At 35.8% G+C, this 19,583-nt stretch overlaps 3 protein-coding genes across 4 annotated transcripts; all 3 read left to right on the forward strand.

The window, feature by feature from the left end:
- The first annotated feature begins 395 nt into the window (after nucleotides 1-395).
- Nucleotides 396-11,823, forward strand: LOC149379885 (structural maintenance of chromosomes protein 6A-like). 2 transcript variants are annotated; one of them, XM_089603155.1, is made up of 28 exons: nucleotides 396-650; nucleotides 992-1,097; nucleotides 1,287-1,420; nucleotides 1,810-1,865; nucleotides 2,225-2,311; nucleotides 2,389-2,709; nucleotides 3,259-3,378; nucleotides 3,873-4,007; nucleotides 4,736-4,812; nucleotides 4,982-5,057; nucleotides 5,273-5,347; nucleotides 5,447-5,551; nucleotides 6,661-6,830; nucleotides 6,941-7,043; nucleotides 7,121-7,233; nucleotides 7,595-7,799; nucleotides 8,058-8,189; nucleotides 8,270-8,384; nucleotides 8,626-8,711; nucleotides 8,817-8,909; nucleotides 9,090-9,226; nucleotides 9,330-9,432; nucleotides 10,012-10,091; nucleotides 10,210-10,288; nucleotides 10,440-10,497; nucleotides 10,945-11,042; nucleotides 11,180-11,274; nucleotides 11,528-11,823. In XM_089603155.1, the coding sequence occupies exons 1-28, from the start codon at nucleotides 509-511 to the stop codon at nucleotides 11,583-11,585; spliced, it is 3,159 nt and encodes a 1,052-aa protein (XP_089459281.1). In that variant the 5' UTR covers nucleotides 396-508; the 3' UTR covers nucleotides 11,586-11,823. The 2 variants fall into 2 exon arrangements, 1 of the variants encoding a protein (XP_089459281.1); XR_016294164.1 differs by lacking the exons at nucleotides 9,330-9,432; nucleotides 10,945-11,042; nucleotides 11,180-11,274; nucleotides 11,528-11,823.
- A 1,210-nt stretch (nucleotides 11,824-13,033) lies between these two features.
- Nucleotides 13,034-14,780, forward strand: LOC149379886 (putative F-box protein At1g67623). The gene is made up of 3 exons (XM_089604072.1): nucleotides 13,034-13,337; nucleotides 13,473-13,635; nucleotides 14,319-14,780. Exons 1-3 carry the CDS (start codon nucleotides 13,102-13,104, stop codon nucleotides 14,778-14,780), a joined length of 861 nt encoding a protein of 286 aa, XP_089460198.1. The 5' UTR covers nucleotides 13,034-13,101.
- Nucleotides 14,781-16,458: 1,678 nt separating this feature from the next.
- LOC149379887 (RNI-like superfamily protein) lies at nucleotides 16,459-19,518 on the forward strand. Its single transcript, XM_089602394.1, has 3 exons — nucleotides 16,459-17,303; nucleotides 17,819-18,273; nucleotides 18,862-19,518. Exons 1-3 carry the CDS (start codon nucleotides 16,521-16,523, stop codon nucleotides 19,157-19,159), a joined length of 1,536 nt encoding a protein of 511 aa, XP_089458520.1. The 5' UTR covers nucleotides 16,459-16,520; the 3' UTR covers nucleotides 19,160-19,518.
- Nucleotides 19,519-19,583: the final 65 nt, after the last annotated feature.

Below are 19,583 nucleotides of genomic sequence, written 5' to 3' on the forward strand. Positions count from 1 at the left end.
TAAGATGTACAAATAGAAGAGAGTCTTGTAATTTGAATATTATGGATAAAATTATGTGATTAATGAATAAATTTAGTTTAAAAATTTAATATCCAATATGTTTTTCATTAAGGAAAGGAAAACTGACCATATGGTTGATCTATCAGTTTTATCACTTTATGTTAAGATTTTAGTTGAATTATTATATAATTAAAAAATATACTGCGGTATAACTATAAACTATAAACTATAAACTCAGACGTGAGTGAAGATATTTAACTACTATTTGAATATTTTTTGATCGGAACTATTTGAATAATTGAAGGTAGTCTTGAAATAGTTTATTCGAACAAACGACATGTCGTACGATCAATACCCATTAAAAAGCAGATTAAGGGTCAGTCCGCCGAGCGCGATCACCCCATTTTTCCCGCCAAAGTCTCTCTCTCTCTCAGAGCTCTATCGTCTCTTCTCATTCACAATTAGGGAACACCAAGAAAAAGAAAGCCCTAAACACAGCAGATGAGTTATGGCGAACGCAACAACTATCCCTGTTCAGAGCCCCACAGCCGGAATCGTCAAGGCGATCCGATTGGAGAACTTTATGTGCCATAGTAGTCTGCAAATCGAGCTCGGCGATAGGGTTAATTTCATCACCGGCCAAAATGGAAGTAATGCCTCTCTCTCCCTCACTCCCGCTCTCTCATTTTTTAAATTGATTTTTTGAAGCGAGTTTCGGCGACGCCCGGTGAATTCTCTAGGGTTTTGTTCTCGATTTTAGTGTGTGTGTGTGTGTGTGTGTGTTTTTTTTTTTTTTTTTTTTTTTTTCTTGAATGTAATATAGGGTTTATTTTGAGATTAGGACTCAGAGTTGTTGTTATCTTGTATTTTCTTTTCATTTTTGGTTCGGATTGGTTCCAAAGTTTGTGGATTTTTTTTTTTTTTTTTGTTTTGTTTTGTTTTTGTTTTTTTGTTTATCTATATATTTATTATTTTTCCGATTTGTCTGAAGGTGGTAAAAGTGCTATACTCACTGCTCTGTGTGTTGCGTTTGGTTGTCGAGCGAAAGGAACTCAAAGAGCGTCAACCTTGAAGGATTTTATTAAAACTGGTTGTGGGTACGTTTCAATATGTCTCTCTTTTTTATTTTGTTTTCTTAAGGCAGTATGTATTTCTTGCATCGAAGTTCTGAACTGGAAAATAGTGCCTATATAAGGGTGTAGTTGAGTGCGAAATTTGAGGCGTTCTTATACCCATATATTGTTGATTCCTTGTATGCTCTCGAATTGTCTCCCATGTTTTTGCAGTTCCGCTCTTGTTCTCGTGGAACTGAAAAATGAAGGAGATGATGCTTTCAAGCCGCAGATATATGGTGATGTAATAATTATAGAACGAAGGATTTTGCTATCCTCAAGCACGATTGTTTTAAAAGATCACCGAGGTTCATCTAATTTTCTTATAATTTTTACTCTTCAGCTCTTAATTTATCCGCGTTCTCTTCATTATCACAAGAGGAACCTTTTCTTTAGAGTATACGCGATGATATGTTTCTCTTTGGGTAATTGTTAAATGAAACTCTGGGTGTTCAGATGTGGCCTTCACATTGGAAACCAGCTTTAATGAATTTCTGTAGGTAAAACTCGGAACGTGATGATGATTTTAAACATATTTAGAACATGGAAAACATCAGCATGTACTTTTGGGTCCCTGTGAATGGATAATTCAATATTGGGTTTCTATGAAAGAAATAAGTTACATAATATGTAAACTATATTTATCTCTGTTAAAATATATAAATTCCCGGAATTTGACATTTGTGGTATATGACAGGAAAAAAAGTTGCTAGCAAGAGAGACGAGCTTCGTGAGCTTGTAGAACATTTCAATGTAAGTGGTTACTGAAATCCTAGAAAATTCTTCTCCGGCTACTTGCTGTTTTATGAATCTAAAAAATATGTTGTGTTTTCACTTTTTGAAATATTTTGATTTTGTTTAAAGAAAAAAAACAATGTTTTTGTGTTCTCTTTAATTTTTGTTATTTTTTTCTGAGAAGTTTTCTGTAATTTTGTTGTTGTTTGATGAGCGGTTTTAAGTTTGTAGGACACATATTAGTCCTAACAGGTATATTAAAGTGGAAGACTTGTTGGTTCTCAGTTGGTTAATGTTCGGTTTTAGTTGCTCCTAAGATTGGGTTACCAATTCTATTCTGTAGTGGATGTTTTAAAATTGTGGCTTTTGTGATTCAGATTGATGTCGAGAATCCGTGCGTAATAATGAGCCAAGACAAAAGCAGAGAATTCTTACATTCTGGGAATGACAAGGACAAATTCAAGGTAGTGTTGTTGAGTGTTCATATTCTGTATACTTAATTGTTGTCTGTGCTTGTCTGACTCTGACCCTACTCTTTCAGTTCTTTTTCAAGGCCACACTTCTTCAGCACGTTAGTGATCTTTTGGAAAACATTGATATAAACCTGAAGTCTGCAAATGATATTGTCTGTGAATTAGAGGATTCTGTGAAACCAATAGAAAAGGAACTGAGCGAACTTCAGGAAAAGATTGATAACATGAAGCATGTAGAAAGAATTACACGAGACTTGCAGGATTTGAAGAAGAAACTTGCTTGGTCTTGGGTGTATACGGTAGACAGGGATATTCAGAAACAAGCTGCTGATATTGAAAAGCGAAAAAGTCGTATACCTAAGATTCAAGATAAAATTGACGGTAAACTGGTGAGAACCTTTGGCGACCTTGTGTTATGTAATTTTCTTCTCTCAATGGAATTTCTTTTCCTTTAAAGAAAAAAATGTTCTTATTGTACAACTAGGGACGGCCAGGTTTCAGAAGTGCGTTCTTTTGTCTAATTAATTTTTAGTAAATGACTTCAATATTGGTTGAAATGATGGGGCGTACACTGGTGCAGTGAAAGGGAATTATGAAAATTCTGATTAACAAAACTAAATTTATGCAAGGACAGAAATATATTGTGAACTGACTTATACAAAGAGATTTACCGATGAAATAAACTTATGTGCCCGTAGTTCCCCCAAACAAATAATTTCTGAAATATCACGTGAAACTGTTTTCTAGGCTACCCGTATAGGTCATCCTTTTTAACTCTTCCCTCCAGATTTGCACTTGAGTATTGTAAGATCTTGACTGCTAGGAGGGAAATAACTGTATGAGCAGGTGTCTAATATTCCCTTCAGGTCTTTTTCTCCTTGTCACAACACTGTTTAAAATAAGTTATGAACAGAGAGTTAACGCCATTCATTTTACAGGGTGTAATTGAGCAATTGGTGCAACAGTCAGAAGAAACAAAGACTCGAATTGCACGCATGGTGGAGAGCACATCTGAAATGAGCAGAAAGAAGGCTGAATTGCAGCATCAATTGTCCTTGGTTTGCAAAAAGAAGATTCTTTCCTTTTTTCTTCAATAACTTTGGAGCTTGTGGCCCAACTCTTTTATTTCTCCTCCATTTTTTCACAGTTTTACTTGAACACCTGATGTCTGGATAGCTAAACAAAGCTCTGTGTCCAACTAATTTTTTGACACATGAAAAGCAAGGGTGATAAAACAAAGAAAACGGATATGACTTTAGGCAATAAAACAATAGGTTAATTTGTAGGGGCAGAATTAGTGTAATTAAGAGTGTTAACAAGCTGGAAATAATACATTGGGTTGAATAAGTTTTGGGTTTAGGCCCCTTTAAAGAGAGTTCCGAGTCTCTCGAATACCCGCGTTTATCTTTTTAATTTCTATCGGTTATTAATGGAATTTGAAGGTTCTTTTCCCACAATATGATATGATGTTTATGTTACAGTTTTTGAGTGCTCTTCATCTCGATTGATTGTCAGTTCCCTATTATTTATGGAGGTACACATGTCTTTCTAGGCTACAAAAAAGAAGCATGAGTTGGAAGAAGAGCGTAACCAGATACATAAGACCATCAAGAATTTGAAGAGGCATGTTAAAGTTCTGGAGAGACAAGTACAGGAAGTTCATGAGCAACATGTCAGAAGTACACAGGTCTGTCTTTATGTTAGTTCTGAATGGAAATCGTTAGAGAAGGAAGGAAAAATTAAGTTTCTTCAGATCCGGGCTAGGATGCATAAAGGGTTAAAGCATGTCTTTTTTTATCTTAGGGATTATTCCATAAGTACGACCATTTAGTAGTGTTTCTTCCCATTATTCGTTTTGAGCCATTTATTCCAAAATTATGACAACAAATGCCATGAAAAAACTACATTTCATGACAAAGCCATTTAATCCAAAAGTATGACAACAAATGCCTTGAAAAAACTACATTTAATGACAAAATGTCATTAAACAACTGTTTTTAAGGAGATTTGTTGTCATACTTCTGGAATAAATGGCTCATATTGGATAATGGGAAAAAACACACCAAATGGTGATATTTTTGGAATTATCCCTTCATCTTTAATCACAGCTGAAAGCTAAAAGTAGAGATGGACATGCTAAAAGATTGAGTCCAAAGCAGGGTAAAAAAATACGAATCTTATCCAATTCTAATTGAGTTTTGAATGCAAAGTAAGTACGAAATTGAAGCTTGCGCTGTGAAATGAAACTAGAGATTGATTGAGCAAATTTATCATAGAGTAAGAAGATTCTCAGAGACTACGTAAAATGTAGTGAGTAGGGGGTTAGTGGTTGGAAATGTAGTTATACTTCCCTTCAATACTTTTAGAGTAATTTGAACTGAACAAGCTTAATGCCATGAATTGAAATGATTGCAGGCTGAAGAATCTCAAAATCAGGAGAAGCTTAAGGAGATACAGGATGAATTTGATGCTGCTAATTTAACTTTTCAAAGGTGAAATTTGATTGATCTAGTCTTGTGTATTTTGTTTCTCTTCTGGGACAGATAAATGAACTTTTTATTTCTTTCTAAACATTTAACATTATATAGTTACCTGATTGTTTATTACAGACTTTTTCTTTGAACAGTTTACGTTATTCAGTTACCTGATTCATTAATACAGATTAAAAGAAGAAGAGAGCTCATTAGCAGAAACAAGAAACCAGATACTGGCCGAGACTAGAAGCATTGATGAGGAGGTTTGTATTTACTGTTTTGCATGGTTACATATTTTGGACTTGTGCAAATTCAAATTGTATTCTTAGAGCTATTATCTGATATGTATGTCCATGGTTAACTCAAGTGACAATCTACATTACTTGATAGAACTTATAATATTTGTAATTTAGGGCTTATTTCATACAGGCCTCTCTACTGCCTTTGGCCTTACTAAAATTAAATTATTGTTTCTTAGATTGAGAAATTTGAGAGAGAGCAACGTGAGTACGCATCTAATCTTCGTCAGATTCGGCAACAACAAACTAATAAGGTGAGTAAACCAAGCTTTATAGTGCTAGAAGCACACATCAGTTACGAGGCTTCAAGGAAAACAAACATAATGGGGAATCACGAAATACTTTCAAAACAGGTAACTGCTTTCGGAGGAGATAGAGTCATTAACCTGCTACGCCAAATTGAGAGGCATCATCGTAAATTTAGAGAGGCACCTATTGGTCCGATTGGTGCTCATGTGGTAAGAACTGATTATGTGACTGGATGACATCTAAAGTTCTAGTATAGTTTACACAGAAAACTATATACCTTTACAGAGCTACTGAACATGACCCGCTACTTGATTTTTTTTTCTTTTCTTTTGTTGGAAATTTCACTCTACAATTTATCGACATATTTAGAGAAAGGAAAGGATATGCTGCATAAGAAAATATAGGGATACTGTTTCATCGTTTTTTTCAGTGTCATCTGAGCTCTTCTTTTGCTTCCTGTACCATGCGGGCTGTGAAGATCATTAAGTATTTGAAACTTCAGTTTTTTCTTTCTTTGTTATAGGTTATCTTTTGTATATTATGCCAAGCGATAGAAGGGGTGTTATTCATGGTGGTACAATATATCTTTAACATAAAGCCAAATGTAAAAAGTAAAGAACAGAAAAGAAAGATTTTCAACAATCACCCAACTTTATGTTCACACTCTTGTGTCTCTTTCTCGACCAAAGTCCTATAGTTGCTGTTTTTAAGAACTTTATAACGTTTACGACCTTGAACAGAGATCAATTTTTTTTTCTTTCTTAATGACACTATTCTTTTATTGAGTTATTTGTTCTCTGTCTGAATAACATTTCTCTGATCCAATATAATGCAGGTTTTGCTGCTATATCTTTCAGATAGATTAGTCTTGTAGATTCGACTAATAGAACTATGGATCCAATAGTTACCTATAAAAAATTATGTTGTGGTCAATCCGTTCTCTTGGGTTATCTACCTATTTTATTGCTCTAATATATACACATTGCTTTTCAAAGGGAAGTGCACTACAATTATATCTAGAATGAAGAGCCACTTTTCTGCTTGATTAATAATAAAAATTAATCTCTATTGTCCTTCATTTTAATTTTGGTTCTATGCAAAACCTTCAAATTCCTAAGTTAAGAATTCACAAATTTCTTGATCATTTCTCTTCTTTAGCACATGCATACTCTATTCGCAGATGTCATTAGGGTTGTTGCTTGTTTAGGATTCTTGGTTTTGTCTCTAATTGAATTGCTAAGGTTTAATATACGAACAGTTTTACTAATGCTACTTGAAACACTACTAGAGGGATCACTACTAATTGTTGTTTCTCAAGACTTTGGTTAACAGTGATAAGTGGGCCCCAGCCGTTGAACAAGCTATTGGGAAGCTCCTCAATGCTTTCATTGTAACAGATCATAAAGATTGTCTTCTTTTGAGACAATGTGCGAGGGAAGCCAACTACAATTACGTTCAAATTATCATATATGATTTTTCAAAGCCAAGGTACCATGACTATTTATTGCTATCCATTCAGTGCAATCGTACTCATGCTTTTGTTTTTTATCATTTAATTTGATCTGTGATGATATTTATACTGTTTTGGATTTCTGTAGGCTGCACATTCCAAATCATATGCTTCCCAAGACAAACCACCCCACTACTCTTTCAGTTCTCCACTCTGAAAATGAAACGGTTTTAAATGTCTTAGTTGATCAGGTAACAACACTTTAATAATGACCTCGCGAAACTTATTTCCCTGACAACATATATAAATCAATAATTCACATATCCAGGGTTCTGCTGAGCGCCAAGTTCTTGTCGACGATTATTCAGTTGGAAAAGTCGTTGCTTTTGATTCAAGGGACTCAAATTTGAAGGAAGTCTACACCTTAGACGGCTATAAAATGTTAGTTACTATTTGATTCCTTCTCAATGAAAATAAACCAGAACCACTTATTGTTGTTCAAAGTGTTTTGATGAAGAAAGCTATATGCTTCGTCAAATCTACAAACTTTTGCTTATGTACCCCATGGTTGCCAATAGTTGTGTATTTGGTTCTGAGAATTCGGTGTGTGTTTCAAACATGTCACAATACGGTGCTCTCTTAGCGCTACACATTGTGTTTATTTGTTTTTTGTTTTTGTTTTTTTTTTTTTTTAAGGATTTGAGTTTTAGCTGCAGTCTGATGATGAAATGCTAGTTTATGTGGTATTCTTAATCTGTTGGTTGATTGTCTCAAACCAAGAGTTTTACTGTTTCCTTTTTAGGTTTTCTCGGGCTTCTGTCCAGACAGTTCTTCCCCCAAATAGGAAATCCAGAGCTCCTCGTCTTTGTAGTTCCTTCGATGAGCAAATTAAGAAAAATGAAAGAGGCGTAGAAATGGGTAAAGAAAAGGTTGGAGGAAGCAGGAAGAGAAAAAGGGATGCACTTGAACAACTTCGCATTGTTGATGATAGTATATTAAGTGTAAAAGTAAGGTTCACGTTAAACTTTTGGTACCGGTATATGCGAATGCCCAATATTAATTTAGGTTTAAACTTGATAAAATTGACATGATTGTGGAAAAGAACTTCTCGGTTGACCTGTATTTTTCCAAATTTTTGGTTGATGGTTGATATTAAGAATGCTTTGGATTTATATTGACTGCATGATTCCCAATCTATCTTTAGCATTAATTAAGTGGGTCATGAATTATACTAATCGTTTGCCGTCGTTTCTTTCCATGCATAGAGACGCTACTCCGGTGCAGAACGTAATTTGATTTCTAAGAAGTTAGCACTTCAAGAGTTGAGGAAATCATTTGTTGCTGAAGCTAGTGCATCACCTGCCTCAAGTTTCAATGAGCTCCATCAAGAAATTTCAGTTTGTGCCATAAAGTCAGAATCTCAGAAGACCTTAACTTGTATGGTTATTATAACATTTTTCTGCTTTGACTGTTTTAGAAAACTGAAGAGGAGATGCAGAAAAAGGAGGCACTGCTGGATAATTTCCAAGTAAAATTTGTTGAAGCTGAAACTAATGCAGACGAGCTGAAGTTATCGTTTGAGAGTTTTTGTAGTAAGTTAATTTAGCACAATGATAGCCTCTTAGATATCCGGGCAGTTCTAAAATGCTCTTTTCCCCCTGAACTAGAACATTTTGTTTAATAAAGTTATGGAGTTGGCCTTTTTTTTTCTTCGTATGTGATCTGGTCTTGTTACTGGATCTCATCTGAATGAGGAGGGATTTATCATCTTCAAGTAACCTTCCCTCTTTTAATCAAAGTTGTATCTACTTACATATAAATACAAACCAACAGAGTCAGCTAAAGGAGATATTGATGCTTTTGGGAAAGCAGAGGAAGATCTCATGACGATTGAAGCAAATCTATGCTCTGCAGAAGAGGTCCCGATCCCTTTGACTTGACTTTTCTTTCTTCTAGTGGTTCGGGTTTATCACATAATTCTATTTCAGATTACATGATTTGGTCTGGAATCACTTTGCGTGCAGGAGAAAAAGTATTACGAAGGTATAATGTCCAAGGAGGTACTTGAGGTAAAAAATGCAGAGGCACAATATCATAATCTCAATGAAAAACGTGAGGTATTACTCCTGTCTTCGCTTTTAGTAACAAATTTCAAATTTTTTTGATTGAGAAAGTACCTAGGCTTCTTTTAAGAATGCACAATTATCATACCTAGGCTTTCAATTATTGTATAATATTTTAAGAAGCCTCAAATGGTTTAGATGAGTAAACCCTTGTATCTACTTTAATTGCTGCAGGAAGATTGCAGAAAGGCTTCTATCATTTGCCCTGAGAATGAAATTGAAGCTATTGGTGGTTGTAATGGTAGCACCCCAGAACAACTCAGTCCCCAAATAACTACATTGGAAAATAGGCTCAAGCGAGAGAAGCCTAGGTACTTTCTCAATAATATTCCTTCTCTCTGTACTTTCTCAATAATTGTATTTTTAAGAAAAGAAGTTAGGTTCATTATGTCCCTTTTGCTGGAAATTTTGCAGTTTCAATGAATCCATTGATGAGTTAAGGTCACTGTATGAAGAAAATGAGTCTAAGATTCTGGGAAAGCGGCAGCGAAATAAAGCTTTTCGGATTAAAATAGATGTAAGAGCAGTAGAAATATCGTATATAGTTTCACTTATTCTTCAAATAGAAGTTCAGTACTTATGTATGTCTCTTAACTATTTAACATGATCAATTTTTTAGACTTCAATGTTTCTGTCAGTTAGCTCAAGCTTTACAGTGTTGTAGTTTAAGTTCCAAAAGGAAATGGGTAAGTGTAGTGTAGAAATACTCAAGTATAGGTTGCTTGTAATACAAACTCCACAGTAAAACAAAAACAAATCAAATTAGATTCAGGATTACTATTCAATTGCAGTGTGACCTGTTTTCTTCTCGTAAAAGTTTTGACATATTTTTGACCAGTAGAACTCCTCTATTGTATCTTCAAGGTGCAGTTAATGTGTGATGCAAAATTATCAAAAGAAAAAAGGGACTTGAAATAGGTTTAGGCAACTGGAAGGTTGTATATCTTGCTCTGATGGAGTTGATTCATGGTCTTGTGACTTCTATTGTGCACTTGTGTGTGAAAATTACATAGTTTATTTTGGGTTAGTTTGATTAACAATTTGACCTCAAAGTCTTCGTATGAGTTTTACATGGGCGTCTTTTGCATATATTCAGGCAGTTCAAAACTCCCTAGATGTGCGTCGAGCCAAGCTTCAGAGGAATGCTGAATGTTTGAAGCGCCAGATAACTTGGGAGTAAGAAAATCCATGTTGCAGATACTAATCACACTCGGCATAGCTATACTATTGGTATTTATATAGAAGCTCAAGGGTATACTTTATTTTTATTGATTGAATTTCTTCTTTCTGTTAGGTTCAATAATAACCTCAGAAACAAAGGGATCACTGGGCATATCAATGTCAGTTATGAGGAAAAAACTCTTTCTGTGCAGGTATACATAATTATCGAAGCATACCAAGTTTCATCTTTCACTTGACTGGTTTTATGTTGACTATTGAACAACTTTGATCTGGTTGTTGATGCTGATACCCAGGGCCATACTGTACTATCTTGATTTGTATTTCATTCTCTTTTTTTACTAGGTAAAGATGCCCCAAGATGCATCAAACAGTAGTGTTCGTGATATAAGGGGACTTTCAGGTTATTTATTGTTCTTTCTTGAATACATTCGAGTTTATCACTTATTCCCAACTTGTTTATTTTAAAGATCAGTATGATTAGGCTGTAAGTTGTATGTGATAAACAGAAGTGTACTTTCTGATTCCTACCGATAGTCTTGTTGATCAAACGATTTTACTCGAGTTTCACGCAAATTTTGAGTAGATAGCAGTCAAGAAACTTTGCTTTATAGCTTTTGACTACTATAAGAGAAGGATTTGTTATGTTATTCCTGATTTTATAGGATTGTTATCTGTGCTGTAAAGTTTTTCATATTCTTAAATCTGTTTAGTAAATAGTTAAAGGCTGATTAATAAAAGGGAAGTCAAACAACATTTAAAAGTTGCGGCCCGATGCAACGCTTTTTTCATCATCTTTTGTAATGCGAGAATTAGGTTTTTTGTCATCTAAATTTTTTGTTTGAATCAGGTGGCGAGCGTTCCTTTTCAACCTTGTGCTTCACCTTAGCTCTTCATAATATGACTGAATCGCCTTTTCGGGCCATGGACGAGTTTGACGTATTTATGGTATGTTTACAGTGTACTCGTGGTAAATTTAGCCAAACCATTAACTCGCGCTGTTTATTATCGGCTTTTGTGCTTTATATTATTACAGAGAAGTTCCATAGTACCATATTAGTATTAATTCTGCATATTTTCTTCAGGATGCGGTGAGCAGGAAAATAAGCTTGGAAACTCTTGTGGATTTTGCTCTTGCTCAAGGATCTCAATGGATATTTATCACTCCTAATGATATCAGGTAAGCTAATCGCTGTATTTTATTTTTGGCACATTTTCTGGCATGTACATGACTTGTATGGTAGGCTTTTGTGTTATTCATGCATTTTCCCTCGAAATTGGTTTTACAACTTCCACAAGCTGTATCTGAAACCCAATCAAGGAATCTGAATTTTTACCTTTTTAGGTAGTTTTAAGGGCTAAAAAAACTGGATTGTATCTGTAAAAATGATCGAATTCCATTTGCGCTAAGTCGGTTTATTTTTTTGAAACAGCATGGTAAGACAAGACGAGAATATAAAAAAGCAGCAAATGGCCGCTCCTCGTTCTTGATTGAGTTCTGGGCTCATTCCACCAAATATAATACGAGGCCAAGGTTAGCTTGTCTCAAATGTAAATTCAGTTCTATTTTTTTCACTGGAAACTGACAACTGAGACTAGTTGCTCAACTATCAACTCTAGTTTAGGGTGTAATTATGCATTCTTATTATTAATTGCCGTTTACAGTTAGTTTATCTTTGCACTGATTATTCTTTTTACTCCCATGATGGTTGTGCAATGTTCTAGTCCTCTTTAATGATTGTTATGTTTTATATTGCTACCATATTTTCTTCATCTTCCTATATAGAGATTTGGTTCGTTCTAATCATAAATTCAACTCGCAAAATTAAAATTAAATTTTTATTTTTTAGAAAGAAGTTATAGTTTGGGTCATAAATGAGACCATGTTCTCCTTCAAACAACAATAAAAATTTCCCAACTTTGTATTGGTAGTAATACGTCATGCAATTCAAATATATACTCCTAGCCAAAATGTTGAAGCCTGTTTTGATGATGACACACTGTCATACCAAGTCACCGTGGCCGTGAAATTGTCGTCTTTGTAGAACAGGACCGGGTTTAAGGTAAAATCAATTTATTTATTTTGTTGTTGTGTGAATACGGGGTAGTTTGTTGTTGATTCAGAACAGTGAAATAGAATCTGTTATATATCAGGTGGTATTATATGGTTTTTTGGTACCTATTTTTTTTTTTTTTTTTTTTTTTAATATATATTACGGTGATTTTTATTTTTCACACAAGGCTAATGATTTTTTTTTTTTGGATGAGTACACATGAATTTTTTTTGTTTACGACACTAATTAATAACTGCTAAACTATAAAATTTGGCAGCCTGTTAATATATACTATTTATTTATTTATAAAAGAACGATATAAAATTGGATCAATATATGCACCAGTTTGAAAATTTCAGCTGTAATTTATGTTAATTTAAAACGTTGTTTTCAATAGTTAAGGAGAGTGAATATTTCGAAAAACTAAGATTAGTGACTATGAAGTGTAAGTAACAAAAGTTATAGGAAAAAAAAGGCTAAAAGGATCGAAGTCGATTAAAGGATTATTGTTAAAAAAAAAGACGAATAAGAAAATTAAAAGTAATTTTTTCCCTTCAAAATATGGTGCATCTTTAACCAACAATATTTAATTATAAGCATATCACATATGAGAATGAGAAGTAAATCTTGTAAAATATTTTATTTAATTAAAAAAAATAGATTTAAGACAATTGGATTTTAATTTGATCAAAATTCCTCATTAATAAGGAAGTCGTCACTGATTGAAAAGACAAGGCGCTAGGTTTTGGATGATTGCCGATTTTTTTATCCATACATTTTATTTTTGTTAATGGAAAATATAATATGATATAAATAGATGAGCTTTTGTAGGAAAGTTCCAATTCCAAACACTAGAAACGGAAACCAAACTTTATAAATCGGGTTTCCCAAAACACAATCCCTACAACGAATTGCCGACACCGATTTTCTTATAAAATCCTAATCAACAGCCTATGATCAATAGTTACATTATAATTCCTCTCAACTTGTTCTCTTTCTCTCGAGTAAAATTTCTCTCTCGAGAAACCAAACCAACCATGCCTTCGATCAGAAGAAAGAAGAACAAGGTCAAGAAAATGAACAAGATAAACGGTGTATCTATATGCATGTTGCCAAGAGAAATGGTCGAAGAGATCGTCGCCTTCGTCGCTGCTTCATCGAGGGTCGACTTATTCCGAGCCAAATTATGGTTCGTGAATTTTTATCTTTTCCTTTACGTAATAGTAAATATCATCTAAGCATAGTTTTTATTAACACGTTCATTATATATATATATATATATATATATATATATATATATATATATATATTTATATATATATAGTTGTCGACTCTTCACCGAAGTGGCCGATGGCGATTACGTTCATCGGAAAATGTCTCTCACCGGTTTTCCCTTCGACCAAACCTTCATGAACCCGAAACAGCGCTTTATTTTCCGAAAGTGTCTTCAAGTGATGAATCCCAATGCGCTTTATCAAGAAGGATTGGTACGTATTTATCAGATTTCTTGATCATCCCAATAATATTAACATTTTATTATTCATATTATCTAGTGTCTTAGTTCTTACGGTTGTTTCTTGATGTGCAATAATATTAACAATTTTTCTATATCTTTTTTTTTTTTTTTTTTTTTTGAGTAGAATTTTTCTATATCTATTTTCTTGTTCGTTAGGATTGTTTCTTGATATCATGCAATAATTAACATTGTATTAAATTATTTATTTTCGTATTCGTTAAGTAGGCTGTTACTATTTTTTTTAAATGTCTTGATCATGTAATACAGTAATAGTATTAATTATTTTTATATTTATATTCTTATTCCTGAGGGTTGTTTCTTGATCATGCAATAATATTAGCAGTTTTTTATTTTATTTTATTTTTTATATTTAATTTATTTCTTATTCGTTAGTGTTCTTTCTTTCCTATTTTATTATATTTTGCTAGCATAGTGCTGTTTCTTGATTCATGCAATAATCAACATTTTTTTTTAAATTATTTATTTTCTTATTATTCGTCAAGGCTGTTGCATTTATTTATTTTGTTTTTTTTTTCATGATCATGCAATATAATACCAACAATTTTTTTCATTTATTTTCTTATTCGTTTTTCTTGATCAAGCATTATCAGCAATTTTTTTTTTTTAAAATTTATTGACTTTCTTATTTGACAGGGTTGTTTTCTGGTGGATCCGAAAGACGAGTCCGCACTAAAATATTTAAAGACAGCCGCGGAAACGGGACACGCCGAGGCCTCGTACGTGCTCGGAATCGACAAGCTCTGCAACGGAGACGAGCGAGAGAAAGAAGAGGCCGTGAAGCTCCTCGGCTCGACGGTGAAGACGAGCCAGGCCATGAGGGCTTGCCGCGCTGACCTGGCGCTCCGGTTCAGGGACAGGGCTTTTCGCCACGGTGGCGGCATCTCGTGGGCCATGCGGTTCGAGTTTCTCCGGTGCCCGATGATCGACTCCGAGAGAAACCCGACTCCCGGGTGGCCTCTCCTCGCCGGAGACGAGGATCGAATGACGTGTCGCACGTGCCGTTGGAACGTCGAGCTTTACCGAGCATATTCGATTACTCATCCGGTTTCGGGTCGATTATGCCCTCCTCAGAGATGTGAAAGGCTCATTGATTAAATTGTCTTATTCTTGTCGTTCATTTTTATTGTTATCATTGTTATTATTAATATTATGTATAGTTGTAGACATTTCCATTACTTGATGGTGTTTCTAGCTATTTTTTGACAAGTTTTGGTTCATTCAGTAGAAAATAATTATAGGAGAGTAATATATGATATGAGCTTTTTTTTTTTTTTTTTCCCTAATCTATTTTTGTTCAGCCTTTCAAACACAATATGTAAAAACGATTTGGACGTTTCATTTTCACTACTAATTCTCTCATGGGCTAGACTTATGTGTAATTGGTTTTTAGAACAAAGTATAATCCATACCATAAACACATTAGATACTCTCTTGGGGTTTGATATCATGCGATTCTTTAGTCAACTTTTGCAACTCTTTGTGAGTGTGTATGGATCGGATTTAAAATTGGCTAATTCATTAGCTTCTGGTCTGAACTAACATAGGTATTTTCATATGATCAAACAAGGCCTTAATTTATTTTTAACATTTGGCCAAGAAGTAAAATTAACCTTATCAACCATAAAAGTGTCAAAAGATAAAAAAAAAAAAAAAAACAGTGCGAACTTCAATCTATCAAACATCTCAGTTTAAAGCTCCCTGTTCAGTTCTCTAGGATTACACATAGACCTAACCTCTAAGCGAAGTCTTGAAACAGAGGTCTATGGGCTATGTTTGGAACCCGAGTTTTGGCATGGGAAATGAAAATTTGAAAGAAAAAAAAAAAACCCTCTTGAATATTTGAAAGTCAAGTAAATTTTGGGAGGACAAAAAAAAAATAAAATGAAAATCCCAAAGGAATTTCTCCACGTGTGCATTTGCTTAGGTTCAAATTCAAACAAACTTTCTTTCCCTCGAATTGTTTTCAATCCAAGCAGCACAAGAAAAATACGACGGCTTATAATTTTCTTTTCCCTCATATTTCCAAACAGAGGCTAAGAAAAGATCAAAAGCGGAGAAACTAGCTTACAAAGTCAGCTGGATCCGTAGTACTGTTGACCGGTGTCAACGACATAGTCGCTCGGTGGGTTGACTTGCCTGATGTGGCTGTAATAATCTTTCCTGTAAGCTGTCGTTTTTAATTTTATGATATGTCGTTTGTGTTTTTTTTTTGTACATGGAATGTCGTTTACATGTACGCCGTCGTTTTAATAATATGTCGTTTGCGTTTTTTTATAACGATGTCGTTTGTACATGGAATGTCGTTTACAGGAAAGCCGTCGTTTTGTGATATGTCGTTTGTGTTTTTTTTATAACGATGTCGTTTGTACATGGAAGGTCGTTTACACGTACGCCTGTCGTTTTATGATACGTCGTTTGCCTTTTTTTTTTTATAAATATCTTTCGTTTTTTAAGTCGTTAATTTTTCTGCTCTTTATCTTTTTACAGGAACAGGAAATTTTTGGCTTAAGAATATAAATTCCGGTTGCGGACACTTAATTTTTCCGGTCCTTGATTAAAGGGACATTCCCAGGTTTAGTGGTCAATTGGATAGAGTTGGGCCTTATAACAATGTAGTCTAGATTTGAAAAATACGAATACACAAAAGTTATATTTCAAAATCTTGAGATACAAACAAAAAGCGCCTCTTAAAATTCTAACGGCTTCCTTAAATGATTTAGAAAAAGAAACAAGTGTCTTTCAAAACTCCATTACTCACTCGCTCCTACATATCATTTCTGTCATATATATCCGTTTTAAACCCCTAATCATTCAACGAACAACATAGCAGCCAAAATGGGTGTCAGAGTCGCCGTTACTTCTGCAGAAGAAGAACAAGAAAACAAACCGCCACAGCCTAGAACGACGGCGTTTCGCGGCGAGAAGCGAAACCCTAGGACTCCGTTGCGACGATGGTCCAATCTCTGGCTCAGAAGCCCTAACCCTAACCCTAGCAACAACAACAACAACAACGCGCTCAGGCAAGTCTTCGAGGCGATGAACCTCCACTCGTCCCTCCCTTCTCCGCCGAAGAAGCCCCGCGACGAGCCGTTTCTCAGAGCCGCCGATTCCGACCGGACTCTCCTCTTGCCCGACGAGACTCTGCTCAGAATCCTCTCCCGGCTTCCGAGCTCTCAGAGAACCGCGAACTCGCTCGTCTGCAAGAGGTGGCTCGGCCTCCAGGACCGGCTCACCCGATCGCTCAGGCTCGCCGATTGGGGGTTTCTTCAGTCCGGGAGACTGACATCTCGTTTCGCGAATCTCACCCACGCCGATCTGATTCCCGGCTCTCTGGTCGCGGCTCGAAGCTCGGAGGTTCTCCTGAGCCACAGGCTTCTCACGGCTCGAATCGGAGCTCGGTTCGCCCCGGAACTGGAGTTCCTTCCCTCGGAAGTCATCGATCGTGGCCTCGACGCTCTCGCCTCTGGTTGCCCTAACCTTCGCAAGCTCGCAGTGGTCAACGCCAGCGAGCTCGGACTTCTGAGAGTCGCCGAGGAGTGTCGGACTCTTCAGGATCTCGAGCTCCACAGGTGCAGCGACAATGTGCTGCGGGGGATCGCAGCCTGCGAGAATCTCCAGGTCCAATTATTTTTCAACAAGCATTGCAATAAACAAGATAATTTCGAACTTCTCATAACATAGGGCTGAATATCCATACTATTTCTCAACTCAGTTTTAGGAATATTTTTAACTATAAATAAGCATGCAAGAATCTCCAGGTTTTAATTCTTTTTTAACAAGCACTGCAATAAACAAGATAAATTCGAAATCCTCATGACATAGGGCTGAATTTCCGTACTATTCTTAACTAATTTTAAGGAATATTTTTAACGATAAATAGCCAAATCATTTTCACAAGCACTGCAATGAACAAGATAAATTTATATCGATACTTTTCTCAACTCATTTTTATAAATATTTTAAACGATAAATAAGCGTGCGAGAATCTCCAGGTCCAATTCTTTTTCATGTAGCAGTGCAATAAACAAGATAATTCAAAAATTCTCATAGCATAGGGCTAAATATTCATTCTATTCTCAACTCAGTTTTAGGAATATTTTGAACGATAAATAAGCGTGCGAGAAAAATTTCAGGTCCTGAAGCTGGTGGGAAATGGGTCGGTGGTGTCGGATCTTGGGCTCACGATCTTGGCCCAGGGCTGCAAGAGGCTCGTGAGGCTCGAGCTGGTCGGGTGCGAGGGAAGCGTCGATGGTATCAGAGCCATCGGTCAGTGTTGCCAAATGTTGGAGGAGCTCGTTCTGTGCGAGCACAGGATGGAGAGCGGTTGGGTGGGCGGTCTGGCGTTCTGCGAGAATCTCAAGACTCTCAAGCTCGTATCTTGCAAGAGGGTCGATGAGGTGGGTTCCGGCGCGGAGGAGTATTTGGGCCTTTGCTCGGCGCTCGAGAGACTGCATTTGGAGAGGTGCCAGCTGAGGGACAAGAGGGCCGTCGGGGTTTTGTTTGGGGTGTGTGGGAACGTGAGGGAGGTCGTGTTCAAGGATTGTTGGGGTTTCGACAATGATGTGTTCAGTCTCGCCAGTAATTGCAGGTAATGGGGTTTTTTTTTTTTTTTTTTTTTTTTTTTTTTTTTTTTTTTCCTAGTAAATGATACCGCTTTGATTCGTTTAGTTTGGTTTTGATTGAATTTTTGGAGTACTAGTGATGATGGATTTTGTTTGCAAGAACTTGGATGATCTTTGTGCTATCGTATTAGTATCTTTTATTTTAACTTGGATCCATTAGCTTTGCTGAAAGAAAGCTTTGAACTTCGAAGTTTATGTTGGAGTTTTGGTGACCCGAATGACCTTTGTCGGGTGATAAGGATTTGATACGAGTTTAGGGATTGAGCCAATAAGGTTTCCTGAAATTTTCCTATGGTTTTGTATGGCCTTTTTTTTTTTTTTTGCTGGAACTCACTCGAATCGTAGCCAGTTTTTCTTTTTGCGACAGAGTGAGATTCTTTCCTCCTGCCATTTCTTTCCCCTGTGTGTTGTGTTCATATTTATTTGTTTTTACTATGATCGATTTCTTAAAGTTTGATTATGGGTCGAAGAAGTATCTTGAAAGTTGAAACACAATCGTAATATAGAGTAAAGGCGTAACAATGGGTCTATACTTGTGGCGGGGATTTTTACAGGCGAGTGAAGTTTGTATCAGTAGAAGGATGTTCGCTGGTAACAACGGAGCGACTGGAATCGGTGATCATGTCGTGGAAGGAGATCGAGAGCCTGAGAGTGGTGTCGTGCAAGAACATCAGGGACAAGGAAATCTCTCCCGCTCTCTCCACCCTCTTCTCTCTCCTCAGAGAGCTGAAATGGAGACCCGACCCTAGATCGTCTCTCCCACCGGGAGTCCTCGGTACCAGCTTCGGAAAGAGAGGTGGCAAGTTCTTCAAGAGGATTTTGGACCACAAGTTGCTACATTTTGACCTCTGATCATGGACTTTCGATTGCGATCCTGATCCAGAGAGAGAGAGAGAGAGAGAGAGAGAGAGAGAGAGAGAGAGAGTCTCTTGTGAATTGTAACCTTGTTAAATGGTGTAGTTTCTTTTTCCAACAAACAATCATTGTATAAACGAGAAGATGATTGTACATGTGCAATGTTGTACTTTTTTTTTTTAGTTGAAGGCTAAAGATAGCAGGTCAATTAATGTTTTGTTTTTTTTTACTTCTTGTTTGTATATATTGTATTGTATGTAACCTGTACTATGTTTATGGGATTTTTCTTATGAAATTTGCTTAACCTACAAGTTAAAATGTGATATGGTTAAATGTTCCAATAGTACATTTGAGTAGCTGGTTTTTTTTTTTTTTTTTTTTGTAGAATAATATTGTCACTGTTTAAATGTTAATTTCTTGA

This window comes from Urtica dioica, chromosome 12 (genome assembly GCF_054948205.1).
Source record: "Urtica dioica subsp. dioica isolate 48M chromosome 12, U.dioica_male_clone48M_v1_H2, whole genome shotgun sequence".
NCBI classification, from domain to species: Eukaryota; Viridiplantae; Streptophyta; class Magnoliopsida; order Rosales; family Urticaceae; genus Urtica; species Urtica dioica.

Excerpts from the sequence above, each read along its gene's own strand:
- LOC149379885 (XM_089603155.1), top strand. The coding sequence starts at position 509 with ATGGCGAACGCAACAACTATCCCTGTTCAGAGCCCCACAGCCGGAATC. Across the intron at positions 1,421-1,809 it reads TGTTTTAAAAGATCACCGAG|GAAAAAAAGTTGCTAGCAAG; the intron begins GTTCATCTAATT and ends GGTATATGACAG. Across the intron at positions 2,710-3,258 it reads ATAAAATTGACGGTAAACTG|GGTGTAATTGAGCAATTGGT; the intron begins GTGAGAACCTTT and ends TTCATTTTACAG.
- LOC149379886 (XM_089604072.1), top strand. The coding sequence starts at position 13,102 with ATGATCAATAGTTACATTATAATTCCTCTCAACTTGTTCTCTTTCTCT. Across the intron at positions 13,338-13,472 it reads TTATTCCGAGCCAAATTATG|TTGTCGACTCTTCACCGAAG; the intron begins GTTCGTGAATTT and ends ATATATATATAG. Across the intron at positions 13,636-14,318 it reads CGCTTTATCAAGAAGGATTG|GGTTGTTTTCTGGTGGATCC; the intron begins GTACGTATTTAT and ends CTTATTTGACAG.
- LOC149379887 (XM_089602394.1), top strand. The coding sequence starts at position 16,521 with ATGGGTGTCAGAGTCGCCGTTACTTCTGCAGAAGAAGAACAAGAAAAC. Across the intron at positions 17,304-17,818 it reads CAGCCTGCGAGAATCTCCAG|GTCCTGAAGCTGGTGGGAAA; the intron begins GTCCAATTATTT and ends GAAAAATTTCAG. Across the intron at positions 18,274-18,861 it reads AGTCTCGCCAGTAATTGCAG|GCGAGTGAAGTTTGTATCAG; the intron begins GTAATGGGGTTT and ends GGATTTTTACAG.